This window comes from Heteronotia binoei, chromosome 6 (assembly GCF_032191835.1).
Source record: "Heteronotia binoei isolate CCM8104 ecotype False Entrance Well chromosome 6, APGP_CSIRO_Hbin_v1, whole genome shotgun sequence".
In the NCBI taxonomy this organism is placed as follows: Eukaryota; Metazoa; Chordata; class Lepidosauria; order Squamata; family Gekkonidae; genus Heteronotia; species Heteronotia binoei.
Window position 1 is genome coordinate 25,511,550 of NC_083228.1, and position 27,780 is coordinate 25,539,329.

The 27,780-nt window shown below is 44.0% G+C and overlaps 1 protein-coding gene across 2 annotated transcripts in view; it reads right to left on the minus strand.

Annotated features, from left to right (window-relative positions):
* CTNNA3 (catenin alpha 3) overlaps positions 1–27,780 on the minus strand; it is a 1,035,346-nt gene that overhangs the window by 493,855 nt on the left and 513,711 nt on the right. For both annotated transcript variants that reach the window (XM_060241118.1, XM_060241119.1), the window contains exon 8: positions 3,890–3,970. In XM_060241118.1, coding sequence (XP_060097101.1) covers positions 3,890–3,970 — 81 coding nt within the window. The remainder of the gene's footprint in view (positions 1–3,889; positions 3,971–27,780) is intronic.

The following is a 27,780-nucleotide window of genomic DNA, read 5'->3' on the forward strand; positions in this document are numbered from 1 at the left end:
TGAGTCCATTGTAATTGTAGGCTCTAAGAAATAGACAAATCAAAACATTACTGGGGATTGCTTCTGAAACTATAATTGCCACATCATAGCTAATTGACACTCTGCAGAGTAAGTCGATTTATACAATGGATCATCATATAGATTAGCCCCCATGGCAAGAACTATCTCTCTGCCACCCTACTGATAAACCACATGGTGGAAATGACATATATTATGGCAAGCTGACGCACACACAACATGGCTCATCACTAGCAGAAATTTTTGTGAAAAGGCAATTAATCTTTTTCACATATACTAACATAAAATAATAAGAACTTATTTCACAGCGGACAATTTAACTGAATTCATCATTTTAATTGCAGCCCGGCTGCTTTTCATCATAGTATGGAGGCTGCCTATAATTCAACAAGGAATATATCCGGATGGATGGAGGAAAACCACAGCCTCAAGAGTATTATTCATTATTGCCGTACAACTTCAAGGCAGAAGGCTATGATGATTGTGGCTTTAGATTACCAAACCGATATAGGACTAGTCAACATTATTTGCCCCGGTCAGGGCTTTTTTCTGCTGGAGCCCACAGGAGGAGAGCTCTGCCTGGGCTGGCCAGGACTTGGGCTGGCCTGACCCACCACGCAGCAGCCATGTACTCCTAGGCCAGGCGGTGTGGTCTAATATGCAAATGAGCTCCTGCTGGGCTTTCTCTACCTAACGAAAAATAAAACACTGGCCCTGATGGACACAACAGGTTTTCAGTTCTCTTTGAGGGAGGTTTCCAGTGATTTCAACAACAGTCCTCTCGCAGGCCTGGCTTGGGGATAACAGAATTGCCAAACTTGAGCTATTTATGGCAACTAAAGTGGTTACACTGCCAGGCCCAACTATAGTGAAATGAATGCAGGATTAGTACAGAGAAATGGAAAAGAGTGATACATGTGTGTTGCACCATATTTTCAAAATATCTCCTCCTGAAATTATGGGGAGAAAAAAGTATGCATCTGTGTTAAAAGACAAAAAAAAAAAATCTGAACGTATTTAGGACACTGCAAGCCTCGATGCTGTATAACAAGTGAGCAAGACTCCTGGAAAAAGTAGATATTAATATCTTGTTATCCACAGTAGTCTAATGATCAAAAGAATATTGTTTCAAGCATGTACTAAAAAACTACCAATAGCAAGGAGGCACATGTGGCACATGAGAATCTTAGCTTTCAAAATCCTTCTGGAAAAAAAAAATAACAACACACCACTCAGTCTCCAGGGGAGAAGCATTTTATGTTTTGCTCAGGGATTGTAGAGAAGGCAAGGGCTGAGGAAAGAAGGAATACCGGCAAGATTTTTGCACAGTGGGAGGCATTAGAAAACGTCTTCCTTCGTTAACCCACCTCTACGGGTCATTTACAGAAGAAAACAATATCCCAGTGCAAATAAACATAGCTGCACCATGAACTCCTTTGGGACCTCTGAAGTACTGTTATTTCACACAGGATCCTACATGTGTACCTACTTCATCCAAGCTTCACTCCTCCTAGACATGCACCCACACCAGCTTCACAGAAATTTGGATGGATTGTTCTTTTGATATTATAAAAACACATGTATGAACTATGTTATGAATTTCTGAAGCCGAGTGACCCCCAGCCTCAAATCCCTATATAGGCTTTTCATCTCCTGTTTCCTTTCATGAATTGTTACTCTCACTATTAAAACCCCTCTGGTTTGGATTCTTTGAACAAGTTCTAGGTAAACTAGATAGCCTCTAGATTGTGTTTCTTCTTGTGCTAAGCACATCTGTTTAATTTAATTTTTAAAATTTAATTTGTGATTTATACCCCTCCCTATCCCACAAAGCGGGCTCAGGGCGGCTTACATTAAAAACAATTACAGTAACAATAAATGAGGCATATCAAATTAAACATATCAAATTAAGCTATCTCATAAATATAATACATATAGATTAAATAAAAAAGACCATAATTCAGATGATCGGCATAGCCTGAGACCACAATTCAGTTGGTACAGCTTCAGCTAATTGGCACAGCTTTGGCACAGCTTCAGATAATTGACACAGTTTTGGACTATAATTCAAACACTTGGCACACGTTAAGCACATAGATAGTAAAGTGCTGGGGAAAGCGAAGATTTCAGAGGATGCCCATTAGATCAATTAAAAGCCTGACAGAAGAGCTCCGTCTTACAGGCCCTGCAAAACTTAGGTAAGTCCCACAGGGCCCGGATCTCCAGTGGGAGCTCGTTCCACCAGGTAGGGACCTGGACTGAAAAGGCCCTGGCCCTTGCTGAGGCCAATCAGGTGTCCTTAGGACCAGGGATCATGAGAAGATGTTGTGTGGATGATCTCAAAGCCTGCGGGGGGCTCATATAGGGAGAGGCGATTTGTATAGTACTTACTGAAAGCCACTGATCCTTATATAAATGGAAGTGCTAGCCAAAGAGGAGGCACACTCCATGGTAAAGGCTATCTAGCATACACAGGGTTCATTCATAGGATCCAAGCTTTTGTGCTCCAAGGAGTTATAGCGCAGCTGCAGAGGGGCCATGGCTCAGCAGTAGTGCATCTGCTGGGCATGCAGATGGTTCTAGGGGTCCACCCTCCAAAGCAGCCATTTTCTGCAAGGAAACTGATCTCTTTAGCCTGGAGATGAGCTGTAATTCCAGGAAATCTCCAGGCCCCACCTGGAAGCTGGCAAATCTAGAAAGCCAAGCAATGAATATATATTTACACACGAACTGTTATTATTATGTTTTGTTCTTATTATGTTTGCCCTTTGCTATCAAAAAATGGAAGTTGCTTAGGCTTGCCAATCCCCAGGTCCCAGTGGGAGATCCCCCAGTTTAGTGGGCTCTTTCCCACTCCCAGTCAGTGGGGGAAAGCCCCACCCCAATAGCCACCATGTGCTTTTCCATCTCAGAAGGCTTAGAAGACACTTGGGAAAGGATTGCTTTTTAAAAGGTGTATGTGCCTTTAAATCCCTAGAGCCAAGCTGAATGGGGGGCGGGGGGGGGGACAGGGCAAGCCTGCAGAACAACATGGCTGTTGTGAGAAAGGGAAGGGAAGCAGCCCAGTTTCTCTGTTTGTTTTATAGTCCCTTCAGAAGTCTTTGCATTGTAAAACAGAGAGAACTTCTGGTTTCCCTGCGTTAGTCTATAGAACTTGGTTGACTATACAGCATTCAACAACTCCCATGGTGAGTAAATTGCCCCAGTGAGACCACAAAGTGTGTGCTTCCAAACTGTGTTTATTTTGGCTGCTCTGTGTGTGTGAGAGAGAGGGGGGAGGGAGGGGGGGACAGAGTGCTGCTAACTACTGGGGAATGTGAAAATGAAGACTATATTTGGGGAACTGCATTGCTGTATTTTTATTTATTTTAAGAAATGGGAAAATCTCCTGGCCCCACCCTCAAAGTTCCCAGGTATTTTCTGAGTTATATTTGGCTACCCTAAAGTTGCTACGTAGGACAGGAAAGGGCTAAAGACCCATTTTCCAATTCTCTATTTAAGTAAATGATGGGCATTCTCTAATTTGCCATTAAATGGTGCAGTCCTGTGCTGGGCTGATGACAGTCTGAACCATTAACAGTTCAGCCCTAAACACAGTGACAATCTTCTAAGCCCAATGATTTCAAGTGACTTGGAAATTCTAACTCCGCACAGGATTGTATTCAAAGACTTTTTTGCTATGTTGAACAAGTGCTGTGATCAATGCCTTTGTGTTGTTTGGCACTTCTGGTGATTCTGTTGTCCTAAAACCACTCTTTGTATTTGTAATTGTGGCATGCCAGAGTTGTCTTTAAAAAAATGCATTCCCCCCCCCCTCCACAGTTGTTTACATAAATCTCCACTTAACACATTTAGCCCCAGGGGAGATTACCTGCCGACGAAGGTCTCTTGTTTTCTTGCACATATTGTCTATCGCAATATTCAATGCATTGCTTTTTTCTTTTTTGTCAGCCTGGGGGAGGAAAATATGCAGAAGAGAGATATTTTAACTGCACAAAGGAATCCAGACGTTACTTCAAATTGCTTACCAAAACCAACAAAGATTCTGATTGCACCTTACAAACTAGCAATGGATTTTATTCCCATCATCTCTCTTTAGCAAATCATATCTTTTCAAAGACAACAGAGGTATGAGCATACTGTGTTGTACAGGGATGGTTCATTCAATCAAATAAGACCTCATAAACTCTCAAGGTATTAGCTTCTGGTTTTAAGGATGTCTTACTGAGACCGCAAATTGACAAACTGTACGTAGACTAACCACATACGAATGGATAGCCGCCCAACCCCTCATTCACTTGCACACTGGTTTAAGAGCTCCTTTCGAAATTAGAATAATAAATAATTCCTTACCATGAAGTCAAATAAAGCAACAGTTCTTCCTGCTCATAGTTAAAAAAAACCATGGGATGCACTTTAGTGCTATGCAGTTAACATTAATGCAACTAAGGTAAACCATGAAAAATGCTGGATAAGAAAAGCCTTTAACCAGCTTTGCTTCAAAACGAAGGTGGTGGTGAAATATTTCAAAGTGAAACTCTCTGTTATATGGAACTGTCCCTCCAATCTACGTGAAGACAAAGAGGGGTTTTTGACAGGAAACTAATTTATCTGCCTCCCCCTCTGCTGCTGTAAAAAATGCTATATGGTTGCTGGGGGCCAGCCCCCCCCCCCCCCCCCCGAATGGCATAGGAAGAATTAGAGGTCTGCTGTGGGAGGCAAAAATGGGTGAAAATCACTTCTTGCACACAGAAAAATGATAGGGTTGCCAAGTCCAATTCAAGAAGTATCTGGGGACTTTGGGGGTGGAGCCAGGAGACATTGGGAGCGGAGCCAGGAGCAAGGGTGTGATAAGTAGAATTGAACTCCAAGGGAGTTCTGGCCATCACATTTAAAGGGACACTTCCCCCCCCTGCCACCCCCCACAAGAAAGGGGGCTCCCCTCACCCTCGCCGCTCCCGCCGGCCATCCAGCTTTATTGCCGCGGGGAGACGGAGGCAAAAGAAGCTCGCGCGCCCCTTTACCGGCTTTCCACTGGCCGCAAAAGTTCGAAGGGAGAAGAGCCTCGTGGTGGCAGCGGCAGGGAGAGCAAACAATCCGCGTCTCCTTGGCAACGGAACGCTCTCCTCTCTCTCCCCCCCCCTTCCCTTCCTCGCGCTCCAGTCGCTGAGAGGAGGCGGCGCCAGCGGAGGGAGGCGGAAAAGAGAGCGGCGATTTAGTAGGTGGGGCCGGGGAGCGCCTCGCGCCGCAGAGGCGAGGCTTGGTGAGGCGAGCGCGTTTTCCTGCACAGTTTCTCCCCGCCCCCCTTTTGCCATACCCCCATCCAATCAGGGACAGGCTGCCGCTGCCCCTGTAAGGATCAACTGTCCCTGTGAAGTCTTAGGAGAGGGGAAAGGGGGGCACCCCAGCACCGTTTCCCCCCTCCCCCTGCTTCTGTTTTTTTGGGGAGCAGGGGAAGAGGGTGGAAATCCTGGGGTCCCCTGCCAGGGCGGGAGGGTTGGGAAGCCTAAGAAATTATCAGAAAAATCCAAACTATTAGTTAAATTGAACTGATTTAGATTTGATGTTTGCAACCCATAAAACAGCAGGATCTATTTACTTGTTTTATACCCTGCCTTTCTCCCCAGTGGAGCATATGCTGTCTCCTGCCTCAGACTTCAGAGATGGCATCATAGATTTAAAAAACATATAGAGAGGTCAAGACACACAGACAGCATCCTTTCCTTACTGCTATGTGATACTATCCTTTCGAAGTTGAATGCTATTCTTATGGACCTTCCTTCCTCCCTCCCACACACACACACACAAAGGAGGAGCATGCTCTCCATTTTTGGCACCATGGAGAGAGCATCCATCACAGCTAGTTAGATAGATCCTATCCCAGTCTCTCAGCTATACTATCTGAATGGAATTCCCTAAAAAAGAACTCTTACTAGTTTGAGACTGGCAATTGATTCAGTGTAACTTTGCATCTTTGCAAGCCCACATACAGTTCCCAGATGTTGCTCCTGTGTGTAAGCCTCATGCACTCTGAGGCGGGAGACAGTGTATACTCCTCTACTTCCAACAATTCACAGCACTAACGATGGTTGGCATGATGTACCTAGGGATAGATACATATCCCGTTTTTTGGTCTCCAACTGTTATCATGGTGAACAATTTGTTACTAGTATTGAAGATTCATTTGTTTCTTATATGGTTGTTGTCGTATCTACAATGTAGATTACTGACATGTATTAATTTGAGATACAAATGACACTGAAAACACCCATTGTGCTAGTTTTGCTAGTTTTCCAATTGCAGGGACTTCTTAACATAGGGGAGCATTCCAGATTTTCCTCCTGAGGTCACAAAGAGTGGTCCATGCAACCACCTCTGAATCCTCCCACCTCTTTCTCCTCCTTAGGGTTGCCAGGTCCCCTCACTGTCATCATGTGGGGATTTGGGGGGCATTCCAGGGGTGGGTGGGACATTGTGTGTGATATCCCTGACATGATGAGGTTACCTGGAAGTGACATTATCACATTGGTAACATCACACAGTAATCTTCTGGCTTTGGAGCAAAACTCTATAGCTTTTTTACCTTGAAAACCACAGTTTGCCCAAAAGCCAGAGCATTACTGTGTGATCTCCCCAGCATGATGACATCAACTGGAAGTGATATCATCACACTGGGGACATCACGGTGATGTCCCTGTTTGGGGGTGGGGTTTCCCACCCCCAGAGCCACCAAAAGTGAGGAAACCCCCATTGGGACCTGGGGCTGGCAACCCTACTCCTCCTCTGTCATCCCTTCTTAGCCAAACTGAGTTTGTATGATAGAGCATATCAACGTTTATCAGCCTAAGCTACTTCCGAAGGTTGTTGTGAGGTTTTGCTACCCTTTCCTGAAGGAAGGGCAAGTAAGAAATGCAATAATTTTAAATGACCCAAAACAGCAATGCAAGTGGGGGTGGGTGGGAGAGATTACTGGTGACCTGTCACTGTTTATTGTTGTATATGCAAACCATGAAAGTAATTCAGGTCCTGAAAGAAATGCCAGATTCACCAGTAGCTAAAAGAAATAATTCACTTGTTGTGTTTCCCAAAGGAAAAGCTACACTTCCCAGGAAGACATTTCCCAGTATCTGCAGCAGCCTCACTGTCTGACAATTTGCAATTTTAATAGAACCTTGGTGATCAAAGTTTGGACAAATTGACGTGAAGGGTTTTTAAATATTTATATATATTTATATATTATCCTTAAACATTGAAGAAGAATCTTCAGGACATTTCATCCCTCTCCTCAGCAATTCTACTATCAAGGCCTGGGTTAAGTACCCAGTTAAATAATGAATATCATGCTATGCTTAGGAAATCCATGGTGACCTACAAAGAACATACGTTTGATTAACTACATACTCTGCTATGATAAGAATAAGTATACATGCATGAGGGCACCAGAATGCAAAAGCATTCCTGCAACCTTTTTGATGGCTCATTCAATTATTCATACACCACGTTTTGATACAGCTATTTCAGAGGCAGTTTCTAATATTTTTAAAAGCAAAATAATTAATGTAAAACTATAAAATAACACGCAGTGAATAAAGAATGAGAGCATTATAGAACTTAACAGTAAAAAAACCCCAACCATCCCTGGACCTATTAATAAACTTAATTGAAGTGAGTGAAGGGAGGCAATTAGGGCTGCCAGCTCGAAGTCAGGAAATACTGGGAGATTTTGGGGGTGGAGCCTGAGGAGGGTGGGGGCTGAAAGGGGAGAGACTAAAATGGGCACTAATGCCATACAGTCTACCTTCCAAAGTGACCATTTTCTCCAGATGAACTGGTCTCTGTTGCCTGGAGATCAGTTGTAACAGCAGGAAATCTCCAGCCACCACCTGGAGGTTCTCACCTCTTGAGGCAATGCACATACATACATACAGTGGAACAGTACCAAACTCAAGAAAAGCCAGGGGATAACAAACACAGTACCTAAAATTTAAGGCTTACAGTAGGCAGGGTTCAGTGGAGAGAGAACTCAACAGTCAGGGCAACACAGCAGAGAGGGGATGCTGTATCTGGTGCACGCCAACCATAATTTCAAAAGGTGGGAAGCACACAGAGCACAGCATATGATCTGAAGATGATCTTTATTTATGGGAGAGGGGACTTTTATCAGAAACAGAGCATCAGATCCTTTAACTGTCCATTTGGGCTTTCTAGGAAATAACTAGAGCCTTTAATCGTGACCAGAAGCAAATTAGTAGCTAGCACAGATGTGTTCCTGATGACTTGCATCAGTCAGCAGTCTTGCCACTCTTTTTTCCACCAGATGAGGCTTTGGAATGTTTTATTATTTATTTATTTATTTATTTATTTATTTCATTTATATCCCGCCCTCCCCCACCACGGCAGGCTCAGGGCGGCTAACAACATTCTACAATCATACAATAACAAGTAAAACCTTAAAATTACAATATAGAGCAATAAAACATTAAAATATTAACTTAAAACCAATCCAGTAATACAGTTGTGATGCGGTATAGATCTTTAGACCGCATTGGCGGACCCTTGGTTACCGTTTTTCCTAGCAGTCCGAGTATGCTAATTTAAAAAGGGTGGTCTTGCAGGCCCTGCGGAACTGTTCAAGGTTCCGCAGGGCCCGCACCTCCTCTGGGAGTCGGTTCCACAGGGTAGGGGCCGCGATCGAAAAGGCCCGTGCTCTGGTACTCTGATATTTAATTTCCTTCGGCCCAGGGGCAGTCATTAGGTTTTTCCCGGTTGACCTCAGTGCTCTCTGGGGTTCGTATGGGGAAAGACGGTCCCTCAGGTAGACAGGTCCTCGGCCATATAAGGCTTTAAAGGTAACGACCAACACTTTGTACTGGACCCGGTATATAATCGGCAGCCAGTGCAGTTCACGTAGCCCCGGCTGTATATGTTCCCGTTTTGGGAGTCCCAACAACAGCCTGGCCGCCGCGTTCTGCACTAGCTGCAATCTCCGGGTCCGGCACAGAGGTAGCCCCAAGTAGAGGGCATTACAGTAGTCTAGTCTTGAGGTGACCGTTGCGTGGATCACTGTTGCGAGGTCCCGGCGCTCAAGGAAAGGGGCCAGCTGCCTTGCCCGCTTCAGATGGAAGAATGCTGACTTGGCAGTGGCTGCTATCTGGGCCTCCATCGATAGTGAAGGCTCCAGTAAAACACCCAGACTCTTTACCTGGCGCGCTGCTTTCAATGGCGCACCATCAAAGGTCGGGAGAGCTATTTCCCTTCCCAGAGCGCCGCGACCCACGCATAGGACCTCTGTCTTCGCTGGATTCAACTTCAGCATCAGCCCCACGTACAATGCATGCAACAGTCTACCATGAATGTAGTCAGAGCACAGATAACTGTGAGCAGACACTGCTGCTCAACAAGGGTCTACACCTAGTGAATCACCAAAACTTTGATCTGCATAAGACTGCAGGGTAAAGATGCAACAAACCCCAGCAGAGACCTGGGTCTCCATTCTTAAGCACAGGTGTAAGACTCCAGAAGCTGCAAAACTGCTCTTTAATTTAATTTTTCCATTTATACCTTGCCCTATCTCATAAGTGGGCTCAAGACAGCTTACAACAATAAAACAACATCATAACAGATATTATTCAGGCCAGGCTGAGCCCCTAACCCTTAGCTGGCCATACTGCCAACCAAGAGCATTTTATTCTTATCTGGTCTTAGCGTCAGGTTATTTGCCCTTCCTTATCCATTCCATTACTTCCTCCAGACAACCTAATAAAGACAGTCTAGAAGTTCAGATGCTGCCTAATCAGCTGTTTACCTGTTAGAAACCTGATAACCTTTTTTTTGTAAAGGCCAAATGGCACTCACCAGTGTTAGCACATTTATTCCCTCTATCCTGATTTTCCAAATAAATTCCACAGGGCAGCTCACAAGACAGACAGAAACATCATAAAATCTAATATTAACAATATTAATAAAATTATAACATTAATAATGATAACAATAACAACATCATCAGGAAAGGCAAAATAAATTCAGTCAGAGAAAGTGCAGGAGAATAAAAATGGCTTCTACGTGGCACCTTAAGAAGAGCCCCATGGGTGCCATTAGCACCTCCTTGAGGAGTAGGGCTGCAAACCTCCAGGTGGTGCCTGGAGATCTTCTGCTATTACAACTGATCTCCAAGCAGCAGAGAGTGTTTTCTCTGGAGAAAATGGCCACTTTGGAAGTTGAACTCTATGGCTTTATGTCCCAAACCCCACCTTCCTCAGGCTCCGCTCCCAAAATCTTCAGGGAAACCCTATTGAGAAGCATACTCCAAAAGTTAGGCTATCCTAACTCAGTATGCACAATTACCATTAATAAGTAGGGTTGCCATCTCTCAGTTGGGAAATTTCTGGAGATTTAGGGACAGAGCTCAGGAAAGGTGGAGTTGGGAGGGAAAGGAGCTCAGCAGGGATGCGATGTCATAGAGTTCACCCTCTGAAGCTGCAATTTTCTGCAGAGGAACTGAACTCTGCAGTCTGGATATTATTCGGAATTCTGAGAGAACTTCAGAGCCTACCTGGAGAATGGCAGTCCTAATTAGTGAGCACCCTCAGAATCACTAAAGACGGGGCCAGCTGAATTCACAGTCTGATCAGGTACCCCAGTTCCTTCATCCTTGTGAAGGTGGGCTATTATACCCTTCTTTGATGGGAAGCTCTTAGAAGGAAAGCATTTGTAGTCTAGTTTTTGCTAAGCAACCATTGAGTTGGATTCCCCTCAGCAATGCTACTGATGTACCTTCCAGTCCTTTGATCCTAAACCTTAAGATTGGCCTAGTTCTGGAAGGAAACAACAGGACACAAAGAGTATCATGGGATGGCATCAGCAAACTATTCCATATTGTAACAAAATTTTGCTGACTTTATCCCAAGGTGGAGTTACTCTTTGCTCCCCACTGAGTCGTTCCACCCTGGGATGACAACAGAATGATATCCAGTGAAAACAGGCATTCCAGGTAACGGTCTGTGCCCCTGCATGTGATATAGAAAAGGCCCTTTTAAAGACTGAAAACCTATAGTAAATCGAATTGCATTTTTGCAGAAACAAACTATATCCATCCCTTTAATCGTGCTATGCATTTATGGTGATTTTCCTAATAAAAGGATTTATCTTTAGTTAAAAGAAGCTCATCTTAATTAAATATTAGCAAAGATCTATTTTATTTTGTTACAACGAAGAGTCATTGGGTTTTCAGAGCTCACGTCAAAGCAAACAACTTGAAGGCGCCTGCAGGGTTCTTTGCCATAATGCTGCTCAATATTTTGCCCATATTGTGATGTTTACAATCTGTTAATAGATTGCCAACCTTAATTTTTATTTATTCAAAGTGTCCAGATGCAATATAAATAAAGATTTTCCAATGCAATCAAATGTCTATGTTATGGGCTGGATTACAAGAACTTGTCAGAATTCTAAACATTGTCTTGAACTCTGAGGAGGCCTTCTGCCTCTGAGGATGGAGGATCTGCCTGGAAATCTCATTGAAAAAAATGGATATACAAAGGGAATTGGAATTTCCTGGGAAATAGAATAGAGCCTTTTCAAAGCAAAAAGAGCGTTGATGTTTGCTTCACTATCCGGACACATTACACACTTGCCCACATGTGGGTGCCTCAGAGAAATTCTGGCCATTTTCAAACTGCCTTTGTATTCCATTTTTAGTAACTGATTGCTAATAGATTTTTTCTGTAATTTTAGATAAACCTGTTTTAGTAATCGGCTGCTCGTGGAATTTATTTACTTGTTCATACAAACACATTTGTGTTGGGTTACCAAAGCATGGTTTGAGCCACTTTTGAGGGAAACACTCCTGAATCACTGTGGTGTGTTGTTTAAAATGTCCATAGTGTTTCCTACAATGCTGCTTTCCCCCTGCCCCCTTTTTTTGCAGCACAATCTTCTGCAGACTTAAAAAAAACCTTCTAAATTGAGTGCTATAGCTCTAAACCAATGTAGCACTTCAGTGCTGCTTCAACACCACTGAGATGAAGTCAGTGGAGTCAAAGCATCTTAGTGATGCCGCTATAGCATCCATTTTAGAACTGTAATGTGCTTCCTTTAAATGATTAGACCAATAATGCCATGCTTTCCCCCTTTTATCTTTCTTATATTTCCCTTAAGGGGGGAGGCAGATGACCGGTGAGCTAAGATAACACTGATGAAGGAAATACCACAGAGAGTTCACTGGTTGGGGGCAACTGACAGAAGACGGAATTCCCTATCCCTTTGAAACCACACAGATAAGTCCCAAAGCATCCTGCTCATCTTTTCTTCTTCTCATATATGCTTGAATTTTTACTGGGCTAGGTCTAGTTTATAAAACTTCATTTCCCACAGCCAGATGTGAAGAAATTTAAATCTGGAACAAACTATCTCAGAGATGCCCCCCCACCCAGATACCCCCAATCTTCTTGCTCCAAGAAAAGTCATACTCAACCTATAGCTTCTGGGTGACATCAGCTGCATTAATGCCAGCCTACCAATTCATTCAAAAACACAACAGGTGCAAAGGATAATAGAGTTTGTGCCCTCTGTTTGTTTGTGAGGCTGCCTAGGACATATTGCTCTGCTTGCATCCGAAAAACTCTCCATGCTTTTATGAATAGTGTCCACGGTGCCAGCCTTTCATCTCTGCTACTCCAAGGCGATTGTCCAAATGAATCCTCAGAACAGCTGTTTCTCCACAAACACTTTCTTCCCCTCTGATTGCTATTCTTGATAAGCAGCTGAACCCATGGTTCATATCCCTTTGATAGAGAAAACAATAAAAAAGAAGCCCTCTATCTAATATTACCTGCTCAGTGCTCAGACTGCCTGCTAAAGCTCCACATGAGCACACTCCAGCCTCCTTGTCTTCAGAAATATTATTGCTAGCAGCAAGACTTTCAGTGGGTAGGGAAAGATGAGGCTTTCTCCGTTGTTTCCCCTGGTTTCCCTCTGGAACACTTTCCCCCTGTTGATTCTTCAAGGGTCTTGCACAAACAAATAAAGAATCCTGCATTTCCCCCAAGATCAGCTTTTCAATTACAAAACCTCCCTTCTCATCATCATCTGAGCCCCATCTGCTTCTGCCTATTGTATGGAGATGGACCAGGGGAAGGGATGCACCATTCTCTTAGCCTCCCCACCCTTTTTCTCCCTCTCCCACTCACTCAAAGTCTAATACAATTGTTCAGCCTCCTACGGTCCTCCCACTGGAAGAAAGAAGGAAATCTCTTCTAAAACCTACTTTTTAAATACACAGAAGCTAAACCAAATAAATGGGACACAATTCTTGTTCATTGTTTACATCCATTCCAGGAACCAATTTACCTTGAAATAATGACTCGGTCTCCTGAGAGGCTGGCACGCAGAGAGAATGATATTATTCACAGCACACAATTCAGCGAGACAGCATTTTATACTGTCAAGGGTGTTCTCTCAGGTTTCCATGCAATGTCCAATAGTGTTTTGTGTTAAAAATGAACTACATACTAAGTTGGGATTTGTTTAAGGCAGTGACTCCAGAGATGTCCGGAGGTAGGCTGTACTTCAGTACTGGGGTAAGAAGTGACCTTAATTTTATTTACAACAAGAGAGAGGTAAGAAATCAGAGACCTGGAAGGAGCTGCATCTCATTTTCTTCTCCCTCACCATTTCCTCTTCCCTTTCCCTGGAAGCTCTCCATAGCCTCTCCCTTTTACCTGCTTCCTTCTCTCCTTCCTACCCAACAGACAACTTCTCTTTATCTCCCCTCTGTGTCTTCAGTTTCACCTCCTTCCCTACCATGGCAGCCTCTCCCTGAGTTGCACAGTGCTGGCTGCCAGGCCACCCCAGTAAGGATATGGTTGCCAATCCCCAAGTGGGGGCAGGAGGTCCTCCCCCCCACACACACTTCAGGGTCATCAGAAAGCAGGGGAGGGGGAGGGAAATGTCTGCTGGGCACTCCATTATTCCCTATGGAGACCAATCCCCATAGCATATAATGGAGAATTGATCTGCAGGTATCTGGGGCTTGGGGTGGGCTGTTTTTTGAGGTAGAGGCACTAGATTTGCAGCAAAGCATCTGACGCCTCTCCTCAAAGCACCCTCCAAGTTTCAAATGGATTGAACCAGGGGGGTTCAATTCTATGAGCCCCAAAAGAGGGTGCCCCTATCCTTCATTATTTAAAAGGTGTATGGTCCCTTTAAATGTAAGGGCCAGAACTCCCTTTGGATTTCAATTGTGCTTGTCACATCCTTGCTCTTGGCTCCACCCCAAATGCCTCCTGGTTCCACTCCCAAAGTCCCCAGATATTTCTTGAATTGGACCTGGCAATCCTAAGCAGGGAACCCACAATAGCGGTATATTTACAAATTGCTTGCAGCAGTGGCTCTTTTATACCAGCAATAATGCTCTTAGAGAACTGATTTGTTCATACATTTTTATTCTACCCTTCTTCTAAGGAGCTCCGAGCCACACACATCTGTCTCCCCTCATACATTTTACCCTCAAAATAGGTTTGCCACCCTGCAGGCATGGCCTAGAGATCATTGCAACTAATCTCCAGCCACAGAGATCAGTTCCCCCAGAGAAAATGGCTGCTTTGGAAGATGGACTCTTGGAGGATGGACTACAGGTGCTTTCGCACAAAGTAAATGGCATGCTTTCAATCCACTTTCAATGTACTTTGCAACTGGATTTTTCTGGGTAAAATGACAAAATCCACCTGCAACCGTTGCTGAAGTGGATTTAAACTGCATTATTTAGCTTGTGTGAAAGCATCCTACAAGCATTATGCCCTGCTGAAACCCCTCTCCTACCGAAATCCTGGCCTTTCCAGGCTCCTCCCCCACATCTCTAGGAATTTCCCAACCCAGAGTTGGCAACCCTACTTTACAATAACCCTGTAAGGTACTTTAGGCTGAGATATAGGGTTACTGGCCCAAGGTCACGCAATAAGCTTGCTAGCAAAGGGGGGGGGGGGTTGAATCGGTCACAATCTAACACTCTAACCACTACAGACACCACCTGTCCCACCCACTGTGTGACTTCACTGTTGAAGGACTTTCAAAGGCTCTGCAAATGGAAAACTCACCTCTGAAAACATAAGGAGAAAATATATAGCTCAACAAATCTTGCAACATCTATAAGAGAAAAACGCCAAAGGCAAGCTCTGTGATTTCAGCTTTGTCTTTGAAGCAGCCTCTGTCTTCATGGCAGAAATAACCTGAATCAAATATATATTCTGCCAATATCCAGATATTTACCATTCACCAAAAGGTTTAGTTGGGGAGAAACCTATCTCAAAATTGCAATATTATTTATTGCTTTGATGGAGTGGGGACCCGCAAGAACCTGGAAGGGAGGATGCATCCCATCCCTCCCTTTCCTTACTTTCCTCTTCCCCCTTCTTGAACAGTCTTTCTCCTCTTTCGCACCAACTCTGCTTCTGTCCATCTGCCCTACTTCTTTCCCAGTCTCCAAGGCTCCATCCCACTGGCCTCGCAGGTTGAGAGCCACACATCGTTCCCAACCTCCAAGCCTCACACACACACACATTGGCCTCGGAAGTCAAGAGGTGTCTAGCTCCTGATCTCCGAGGCTTCTCCCCCACCCCCACACTGGCCTTGGAGGTCAAGAGCTGCACAGTTTCTGACCTCCCAAGCCTTTTCTCTGGCCTTCAAAACTGAGAGCAGCCTGGATCCCAGTCTCTGAGGCTTCTCCCCCCCCCCCCGATCAAGCCTTTTATTTTGGAAGGAATTTAAACCCCTCCCCAATGTATGTTTTTACCTTTTCAGTTTTTTTGCACACCGAGGGGGACATCCAAGTTTGCAGAAAAATCTGTTTGGGGTAAGTGTCTCCGCTATCTGTGGATTTAGATATCTACAGATAGAGGGCACAGTTGGGAATTAGATATGTAGCTAGTTTCATCATGAGCTGGATTCCATCAAAAGAACCTCATGCATGGGCGGGGCGGGTGGGGTGGTGGTTTCCTTTTCCTGTGGCAACCTTCCTCCCATTGTCTCCAGCTGCTCTCAAGGTCCTGCCCATCCCCCAGGAGCAGCATTTGGGGCTGCTGAAGGAGTGGGGAAGCAGGAAAGTAGTACTTCTGTGCACAGAAGACCTCCCACATACAGAAGCTATAGACTGCATCCAGTGTTATATGTGCTAGCAAAGTAAGATGAGGAAAAGAACAGAAGTGGAAATTATTTTTAACAGGAGTGTGTGGGGGGGTGTATGAAGTGTTGTCAAGTTGCAGTAGTATGGTTTGCCAATGCCTGCCTTTGTGCAGTGACCCTTGACATCCTTGGTGGTCTCCTATCCAAATGCTCACCAGGGTGGACCTTGCTTATCTTCAGAGATTTGATGCGATTGGGCAGGCCTGGGCCCTGCGGGTTGGGGCTTAACAATACTGCACCTTTTAATATGGATAGTGAGATTCAGCCATCCAACAGACCTTGCTGATTATTTTTTATCCATAAGTCGCAACTTGTGAGTTCAACAAAGCCACACAATGCACCAGCCATTTGGCAGTCCGGGGGGTTGGTGACAGCCTTATTTTGCTGCCATACATAACAATCCAGCAAGGACTCGATAACCTTTCAGCTTCCTCCCCCGCCCTTTGCCATTCAGCTTGAAGGGTCACAAGTCATCATGGCTGGTTTTTAATCAACAAGTTGCCATTTTTTTTAAGGCAAGATGGTTGTCATGTGTGCTAAGACTGGGAGCTATGCAGGGGCAGCTTTTATCACTAGCAAGCAAGAATAGGTAAGAAACCATGAAAGTATCTCATAACCTCTTTCTTTCTACTCAAGCGAGTAGGGGGTTCGTGGACAGCCAGGAGCTGGATGAGCCTGAAGTGCTCTTTCATCAAGCCAATGGCTGCTTCTGACACCTCTGCATTATTAAACACAACACACGTTAACGAGAGGACTATATTCTGCTGCTGGTAACTTCTGCAGTGAGCACTTGTGGAAGAACAAACATGTTGGAGGCTGATAAAGGAGTACTTGAATCATTCGTGCTGGGTGCTCCAAGAATAATGTATTTAAAATAGAGAAATAGATTGGCTGGGATAGCATCAAGCTACGGCACTTCAACAGAGGTTGAATGGATTCCGTTGTTAGATGGCTGTGAAGAACCTGACCTCCTCTGCTTAAAACTCTGTGTGGGGGAGGGGTGGGGAAGAGGACAATTTGTTTTATGTAGCCACTATTACGTTGAGAGCAGGGGAGAACACATGCAATGGCAGGCAGTGTAGACAGCTGAAAATTAGAGTCTCCTGCAGAGCAGGGATTTAAAGACTCTTGCAGCGAATCAAGAAAGCTTGGCTTTGTTAGCATTGTCCTTCGCAGTTCCCTGCAGGAAATCTCTGCTCTCCCCTCCACAACATATTCTTGTTTTACTCCAGGGGAGGAAAGAAAGCAAGAAAGCACATATGAACAGAATCAAAGAGGTCTGTACTTCTGGAATGCAGAGTTCTTGGGAGCAAAGCACTGGGATTTTCACTCTGTACGAAACTTTTAAATGTAAGGAAGTGTGCTTTTTTTAACATCAAGTGTGTTTTTTTAACATCAGGTCTTCCCTCTGCAAAACAATTTTCAATTTCATTTATTGTGAAGCAGCCCTATGTGATATAAGAAGGGCGCACGCATAACCCTCCATGTGCTGTAATGCAGACACTTGATTATTTGCGGGGAGAAAGAGGTCAACATATTCTTCATCCCTGGATCCAGGAGAAATTGCTGGTGTTGCCTAAGACAGGTAATGCATATACACTAATCAGCCCTGCAACCCCAATGGGCCTGTGGATATAGGCTGCTGGCAAAAGCCACAGCCCGCTTCCAATTTTTTCATTAACCCACGGGCTCTAGTTTTGTATAGCCAGAGCCTGTGCTTCCTGGGTGCACGAGTGTCTTTTTGGCTTTAGAAATAATCAAGCAGATGAATTCACAGATAGCAAAAGAAAGGAGCTATACCATGTAAACCAAGGTGGCTCAATCTTCATTCCAGATATAATGCCAATATGGTCACGGCTCTAGCAAAGGGCTACAGAGACACACTTCAATTGTGGAAGCTCATTATTATTATCCAGTTAGGATTGTGCAGACAAATATATTTATGTATCTATAAGACAGGGGAAAAAAGCACAGTCAATCTAGCAGCTTGCTCCACCCAGCCCACGTAAAGGTTTCAGACATATAAACTCCATTAATAATCCAAAAGTGTTGAAAGCTATGCAAACAATGCCTAACAATTTTATTTACAACCATTGCTCAGTTTGTTTTGCACATCAAAACACGCTGACAGATTGCCCAGCCAGCTCTGTCAGGTAGACTTCGTATATCACAGTCAAGCTATTATCTCATAATCATCTCCCCACCACTGCCATAGACCCACACTGAGAAGCACTGAAGAATTATAAATGGAATCAGCACACAAGCCTCCTGATATTAACAAAGGAAGTTTCAGAAGGGAAGTGTGAAGGGGGTGAAGTTGGGAACATCTTTAGGCCAGCGGAATGAGATCTGGGTTGAGCAGCTGTTCCTTCTCTGCTTACAGGTGTGACAAGGCACAGGGAGGCAGCAGCAATGGCTTCCCCTCTTCCTGCCTGGTCCTCCTCCTCCTGTGCAAGCCTGGGTCACACAGCAGCAGCAGCAGCAGCTCTCATTCCTCCCCTGCCTGCCTGCCTGCCTCCTTCAAAATGGCACCTGAGATCACATGACATAGCTTTGTGAGCTCTGGGTCTTTTCCCCAAACCATACATTTAATTTATGTTTTCATTTTTCCATTCTTCTGTAAAAACCTGGTAGGTTTCCTCGCTCTACAGAAAAAACACTCTCTGTGTGTACCTGGCATCATTCTCTGGGGGGTTAGTTTATTTCTTTATTTGATTTTTTAGCCCTCCCTCCATGCACAGCAGGCTCAGGGCAGGTTTAAACATACAACATAATTGAAATATGAAACAGCCTCAAAACATTATTAAATCATTCTTAAAGTCAGTATTTGATAGAGTCTGCTATGCGATTAAACGTCCTAACGGGTTCTAATTGTGTGTAGCCATAGATGGAACAGTACAGAGCAAGTGGGTGGGTGAGAAAGTTCAGCCCTGATGGAATACAGCCAGACAAAGCAGGGGAGGCCAATACAGATGTATTGCCACTGCCTCAACCATAGGCCTGGCAGAACATCTCCATTTTACAGACCCTGCGGAATTGCATTAAATCCCGCGGGGCCTGAATCTCAAGCTGGAGAGTGTTCCACCAGGTTGGGGCTGGAGCTGAGAAAGCTCTGGCTCTGGTTGAGGCCAGGTGTACATCTTTTGGGGACCACTGCACAGGGGCCACATTCTGAATTAGATATAAGATGTGTAACTTCTTTGACACCTGGAGCAGGTGGGGTTTGGGGAGGAGAGCGACATCAGCAGGGTATAATGCCGTAGAGTTCACCTTCCAAAACAGCCATTTTTCCCATGGAACTGATCTTGATATTCTGGAGATCAACACTAATAGTTGGAAATCTCGGTACCACCTGGAGGCTGGCAACCCTATTTGCACCTGGAAAATTAATATGCAAACAGGCAAAACAAAACCATCTCCCCATCTCAGATGCCCTCTTCAAGGAACAAAAATCAGAATTCTGACTTATGTATATCGTCCTTTCCTCTCCTGTGACTGAGGCTTCAAGAACTGAATTTGCTCCAAAAATTCTCTTCAAAACACTCCCCTCTGAATTTTGCCAGGAAATATCCTCTGAATACTTGAAAATTTAACAAATATCCATTACATACTTGAACTCTGTAAATAGGGTTGCCAATCTCCAGGTGGTGGTTGGAGATCTCCTGCTATTACAACTGATCTCCACATGACAGAGACGAGCTCACCTGGAGAAAACAGCCGCTTTGGAAGTTGGACTCTATGGCATTATGTTCCAAACTCCATCCTCCTCAGGCTGTACACCCAAAATCTCCAGGTATTTCTCAATCCAAAGTTGGCAACCATGTTTATAATATATTTGATAGTTGCCTTGGAGCAGCATTTAATATTTGTGACTGAGAAGGTATTTAATATTTGCCAGCTGAAAGTTTATACTATATTTGACGTCTTCCAAGTGCAAAGCTATCAAGACTAACATGCCAAACTTTGAATTACCTTCTCAAGCAAAAGGCAAATCTGGATTTCAAATTAGAAATTTCACATTCCAAATCACAATTTCTCAGAAATTCTTGAGATCTATCTATCCGTCTGTCCATCTATCCATCCATCTCTCCCTCCCTCCCTCCCTCCGTTTCCGACATTTTATCCCATATTTTCCCCCTAGAGTTCAGTGTGACACGGCCCAGGCCAACACCGTCTCCTTCCCATTTTTATCTTCACAATAAGTCAGGGGTGCCAAACACATGGCCTGTGGGCTGGATCAGGTCCCCAGAGGGCTCCTATCAGGGCCGCAAGCAACTCCCTGTTAACCTGCTTACTTCTCCCTCTCTTGCTTCCTTCTGCATCACAGCTTGCTTTGCCAGGCTTGCTTAATCAGGCTACAGAGCAAAGCCTCTATTTTCTCCATTGGCTGACCAGCACATGAAGCAACTTATATATAAAAGCTTGCAATGCCCAGTAATTTCATGTTTTCCTCCGAGTCTTAGGCTCAAAGCATTGACTATGTGATTTCTGTGATGAATGTCAGTAAATCAAAAGTAGGTTTGCAACTTACAGATGCACACCTGAACAGTATACTCAAGACTGCTACAGCACAGACATTGTCCCCAGATTTGGATGCAATAGTTCAGAGGAAGAGGCGTCAGTTATCAGAGACTGTTAAACAAAATATTGCAAGAGTGCATGTTTAATTTTAAGTTTTTAAAGATACCTGGTATTACATTTTATGACACACATGGCCTGGCCTGAGAAGGTCACATTTATGTCACATCTGGCTTTCATAACAAATGAGTTTGACACCCCTGGCTTAAGTTAAGAGACAGTTCCTGACTCAAAGTCAGGTGACAGCTTTACTGTCATACAAAGCCCCTATGCACTTCATCATGCAAGCTTCATCAGGGAAATCAGAATGTTTACCTCCTGCGGACCCTTTCTACAGCACTTGAGCTCTATTGCTCAAATTGCTGTGGAAAGGTTCAGCACTAGGTGAGCTCTCTGATCCCCCTGAGGAAGCTTGTATGGGGAAGCACATAGGGGCTTTGCATGAAAATAGATCTGTCACCTGGCATCTTTTACCCTTTTTGGTTTGCTGGCAAATTGCTTGGTGTAGTCCGGTTTTTCTTTCCGCAAAGGCACGTGGCAAGAGTAGGAAGGAAATTGGATCCCAGGCCTTCATTGTGCAAATATAAAACTTCAAGTATTCATTCTAGCGCTAGTCCTCTGGGCTGCATACATTACAGTGCCATCCTAAGCAGAGTTTCACCCTTCTAAGCCCACTGGTTTCAATGGACTTTAAAGATATAACTCAGTTTAGAATTGTTGTGATAGGTGCCTAAGGCTGTTCTTGATCCTTAGAGGATCCCACTGTCAGGAGGGAGATTAGGAGACGGAATGTTAAGAGACTCTTGATTCAACATAAATGAAATTCACTGCAAGTAACAGAATCTATTCCCTAAATCCAAGGAAAGTGGGAGTATTATGGATGGCTTTCCTATACGTACCCAAGATGTCATAAAAAGCAATGATTATGTTTCAGGAGGAGTTAGGAGTTGGCGCCTGCAGTCTGGCTGAGGATATGAGCACAGATCTCGATTACTGTACTGCATTTGCAACAGCTGCTTTCGCTCTGTTGATGTTTTTTCCTGTTAATAGCCATCATTACTCAGAGCAATAACAGCCAATGTGTGAAAACAGCAAATTAAAACAGACTTGAGACAATCATCTCCTTCCCCCAGCACAAAAACAGTGCTTTCTTAGAAGTCATGGATGTACTTTACTGCGTTTCATGTAAGTGACAAGATCTTGCTGAGCCATGCAGCTCTTGCCATGTAGTTTTTCTGTTATCAGTTTGTAACATGAAAACTTGGATCTAAGTCCCTTCACTGAAAAATAGGTTCTAGGTAGTTACATTCTGGAGAATGTAACGGAATGGTTTGTTGTCCATACAAAAGACTGTATCCCACTAGTCTATCAATGTTGTAATGTGATTGTGTGATTGTCATGACTCACCCCAGACCCCCCCCCCTTTGTTTATCCACACTAACAGGGTTGCCATTAAGATGTAGCACCTCCGTGCCGGGAAGTCATGGAAGGGGAGGGTTCTTATCTGTTTCCTAGCTCCCTCTGCCGTCAGCCTTCAACACCCAGCCCAGTCAAGGAGCTATTTAAGAAAACACAAGCTGGTATCACACACAGCCTTTCAGTAGTCTGCCACCACTCCTTTACAGCTAACACCCAGGAGGGGGGCAGGAGAAACCCCACCTGGCTTCACTAGAGTTAAAACCAGGAGCCCTGCAAGGAAGACCAGTTGCAAGCTGCAACCACACCCAAAGCTGGTTGGGCAGAATGTAGCCGCGGTCTAAGGCCACTGAATTCCTAGAGAATTCTAATACACAGCACACAGAAATAGCACTAGAAAAAGGTTAAGGCTTTTTATTAAATAACAAAAAGCAGTTAAAGGTTTAAAAGATAAACATTAAGGCAGTGCAGTACAGAAAATATAAGCATCACATAGATAACTAACACAAGAGTTGGACAGGCAGTAATTACCATGTGGGATGATAGCCTTATCTCTTCAGCCGACAGCGTCATCCCGGAAGAATGGCCAGAGGGAGTGACAGGGCAGCAAGCCTGTTCCATTCTACACCCCTCTGCATGCAAACCTTCTGCTGGTGCCTTGTTATAGGATCCCTGGCCTCCATAGGTATTCCGGACTACCAATGGGAACTGAGATGTAATTATAAGATAACTTGACAGATCTTAGATTTTGACAGCTCCATTAGATAACTAGCTGGCAAAGCAATTAAAGCCAGGTGTAACGTTTTCCCCAATTCCACAAAGGCCCAGTTAACATATCTCTGCAGGTGAAGGGAGTCAAAGGCACTTTGCCTAGCAACCTGGATCTTAAAGGGACCTCCCCACCTGCTAAAGATTTACACACCCTAGGCCACAGAGCCTGATTTGGGGCTCAGGACTCATGAAAAGGCCGAGGCCAGAAGGCCTTTTCATGACAGTGATGAAGCTGCACCTCAAACAAGCACAAGGTTCAGGGAAAGAGAGAAAGAAAGAGATCAGAAAGGCCCATTTGTAGGGTTGACAGTCTCCAGATAGTGGCTGGAGGTCTCCCACTACTATAACTGGTCTCCGGGCAACAGAGATCAGTTTACCTGGAGAAAACAGCTGCTCTGGAAGGAGGACTCCTGGACATTATACCTTGCTGAAGTCCCTTCCCCTCCCCAAAAAACTATCTGGGCTGAATCGACTCACAGTGTAGCCCTTGTTGGAAGCCAAAAATAGATGATTTTATAGAGGAGGAGGGGGACAGTAGGGTTGGGAAATACCTGGAGATTTTGGAGATGGAGCCTGAGGACGGCAGGGTTTGGGGAGTGGAGGGACTTCAATGGGGTATAATGCCATAAAGCCCGCATTCCGAAGTGGCCATTTTCTCCAGGTGAAGTGATCTCTGTTGCTGGAGACTGGTTCTAATAGCTGGAGCTCTCCAGCCACAACCTGGAGGTTGACAACCCTAGGGGATAAAGACCCGGGAGGAGGCACTTACATGAGAAACTAATAAAAAGACCATTAGAAGAAATAATATTCTTAATATTCTTTTTTTTAAAAAAAAAAACAACAACAAAGTGCTGAAGCCCATGTAACAACTTTTCCATGTTCACTGCAAGTCTAGATCCTCTCACCGTTTTCGAATAAACTTATTCTCTGAATACGGTAATAAATAAATAATACAGTGAGGGGGAGAGTTGGTTTTTTAGAAGTGCCATTTCCTTGTTTTCACTGGGACTTAGGGTTCCCAAACTCCCACAGGAGACAAGGTGTCCCCCAGCCTCAGGTCCTCCAACCCACCAGCCCCGCCCCCGAAAAGCTCCAATGGTGTCCTGACTTGCCTGGCACAATCATATCACCCAGAAGTGACATAATCATACCAGGCACATTCCACAAGGACACTCTAGCATTTTGGTATAAAACTCTATGGCACCATAAAAATGAGGGTGGGTAGCTAGTTAGGACCTGGCAACCCTACTGAGACTTGCAGCAGATTTCACCTAAAACCAACAGTCTTTCCACTTTCTAGAACTCATTCATGGCATGAAGGAGACTCCTAATACAAAAGAGGATGGGAAGGGATTTCTTTTCATATACATTGAACTTTTTGTGCACATGATTCCCTTGCTTCCTGAAAAGCAGAGACATCAAATGATTCAAATGGCTTCAAGGATATCTATTGATAAATACAATAAATTGATCACCAGAGGGGGAAATGGGAGCCAGCAGAAAATATCACACACAATCTAGAGATTGAGTTGCTATCAACATGGGGTAGACATGCAAGGAAAATTTTAAAGAGTGTGGGAGAGGGAGCTCAAAGACAGTGGCAAGAGACGTGGCACCTTTAATATTGCATATTTATTAGAGCTTTAACACCCAAAATATTGGCTGCAAGTCCAGTAATGTATTTTTTTATAGATGGTAGGATATCTATGGTTAGATTATTATAGATAGAATCAGTAGAGGTAGCCACAGTCAGCCCTTAGTTTTGCAAGACCTGAGCAAGGCTGTTAATGATAGGACATTTTTTGAGGTCATTAATTCACCAGGTAGCCATGCTGGAAGCAACTTGATATCAATTAACTCACATGCATAGACAGGAGCCACCTTGGGAGTGCACAAGTGCTCCATATTTATTGAATTTGAATGTTTTAAATAATCAAACCAGCTCAATGTCATGAGAATGTACAAAAGCACAAAAATCAAGTGACCCATACCTGCAAAGTTATAGATCTAATATATTTCAGATCTGCATCCCTCTTCTGTAGCACTCACCAATCATGACAAAACAGTTACACGAGTTAAGTGCCTAATTGCATTTTTTCTAGATACATTCTCCAAGCCCTGGGTAGGTCAACAAAGGTGGCAAGGCAGTATGGAATTTGATTTTCAAAAGTGCACAGAGGCCTGATTTAGATTAGGACCATAACACGAGCCTTCACAAACACCATTTCCTGACTTGAAATGACCTCCGGGGAGCCACTATTTCTTCACCTGAGAAAACTTAATATGTACCAAGAGGATGAATATGAACAAGGGGAGCTATGTGTACGTATACTCGGTTACAGTTGAGGATGAGAAAGGGGGCCTTAAACCAAAGGTTTCTCAGGAAATATGAGGAGCAATATGAGCTGAAAGAAAAAGAGAGAGGGATGCTCCCATGTCATTGTCCTGGAGTGTATTTCCATGCTTAGGGGGAAGCAAGGACAAAGAGGTGGTCAATAAAGTACACAAAAGAGTGGCTGACACAGTGGCATTAGAGATATTGAAGCTACATTGATCAAAAAAGCTTCCAGCCTTTACTCTCAAAGAGTTGTCCGGGTCATACAAGAGAAGACTTATCTTTTGACTCCGATAATTAAGCGGGAACCTAGGCAATGACTGCCTGGCATCTCCCAAACAGGAAACAAGCAAACATAAGTATAAGGCAAATTGTTAAGAGAATGTCAACAGGCATACTTCCTATGGGGACTTTTTATTTCTAGTGAGGAACTTTACTGAGAATATAAAAGTTAAGTTCCCCAATGGGAAGAGTTTTGTAGTCTGTGTTAATGGATATCTACAATAAAGAAAAACATACTATCGGGAAAGGGAAGTGATAAAAACAAAAGAAAAGCAAAGGGCACTGACACTGGAGACTTAATTTAACTTAATGTCTGTTCCCTGTTTATATATATTTTCAGTGCTATCATTTAATTTCACTGTGAACTGCTCAAAAAAGAACAAAAAGCAACAGGCCCTTATGTGCAGGGGTGCCCACAAGTGCCCGGCACCCTCTCCAAACAACCAAGCACACTCCAAAAAAATCAGTACCTCCTCAAACAGCTGTGCCTCTCCCGAGCCCTGATAGCAGCAACAGCAGCAAGTGGGGCCTGCACATGGGTAAGAGGGGGAGAGAGGAAGCCAGCCAGCAAGAACAAGCAAGCCACAGCCTCCTTCGTTCTCTCTTCCCCCTCCCCCCCTCCCAGCCAAGTAGGCATAAGCTCTTGTGGCTGGCTGTTTGCTTGCTCACACGCTCCACTTCCTCATGCCTTTGCTCACACCATGACCAGTCAGTATGGGCTGCAACTGGTGCTCCTGTGGTCGGTCCAGTGGTGTGGGCAGGCATATGCCTGCTTGCCTGTGTGGCTCCAGTGGTCCTGACTGAAACATTATACCTGGCTGAGATCCCTCCCCTTTCCAAACCCCACCCTTTAAACCCACATCATTTAAATTTGTAACACTGAACATTCAATATGGAATTTCATTTTAATATTTCTTTCTAATGTATTTCTCCAATGAACAAGCACTGTTTCTTGTTCTTCTAATGTATCCACTGCTTATTTCAGTTAATTAGCCAATATTTCAATTACTGAAATAACCCAAATTAACTGTTTTTAATCATTTATATATTTTTTCAGTTCCTCACCAACGAACAAAATCCATGTCACAATAGAAGTTTGTGAACTGTTCGGTTTGATATAAATATGAAAACAACATCCGATAACATGGAGAACTAACCAAAATAAGAACTACACTTCTCATGCAGTTGTGTGATCGGTTTTAATTTCTGTCCTCCTATAGAATTAACCCACTGGGCGTACGATTTCAAGGAAGAAACTGGTGAGAGGGGTCATTTAAATCTTTTCACTTTCTCTATTTTCCCTCGCCAAACAAACACCCCTACATACATACAAACTAACATATTTATATCCCAACTGGGGAAAACTTACTTGTGTATAGCTTTAAGTTTTCCCCAGCATGGCTGAACCTGATTTTTTTCTCATGATTTTGCTGTCTTGCATTGGATTTTCCCAACAAAAAAATCAACAAAGAAAGTATCAACAAAGCCATAACATCCAAATCACAGTCACACTGCATCAGTCAGGCCACGCCTGGAGCATTGCATGAAGTTCTGGAGGCCTCACTTCAAGAAGGATGTGGACAGAATGGAGTGGGTGCAAGGAGAGCAACAAGGATAATCAGGGGCCGGCAGGCTAAGTTCCATGAGGAAAAGCTGAGGGACTTGGGAATGCTCAGTCTGGAGAAGAGGAGGCTGAGGGGGAGACATGATTGCTCTCTTTAAGTATTTGAAGGGCTGTCACTCAGAAGAGTGTAGGGAGCTGTTCCTGTTGGCAGCAGAGGAGAGGATTTGCAATAATAGGTTTAAATTAAAGACAAAAAGGTATTGGCTGCATATTAGGGGGAAAAAAATTTACAGGAAGAGTTGTTCAGCAGTAGACTTGGCTACCTAGGGAGGTGGTGAGCTCCCCCTTGCTGGCAATCTTTAAGCAGCAGCTGGACAAACACTTTCGGGGATGTTGTAGGCTGATCCTGCATTGAGCAGGAGATTGGACTAGATGACCTGTATAGTCCCTTCCAACCTTATGATTCTACAATACATTTTTCAACATTATTTTCACATCAATTGAGCATAAATAACATTTTAAAACTGAGGGAATCAGCAACAAAACCACACTAATTGAAGTCCAAATAGAAAGCATTCCACAAGTTAAGAAAAGCACTGCCAAGGCTAAAAGAAGGTTATGTAGTTAACAATGCAAGCCA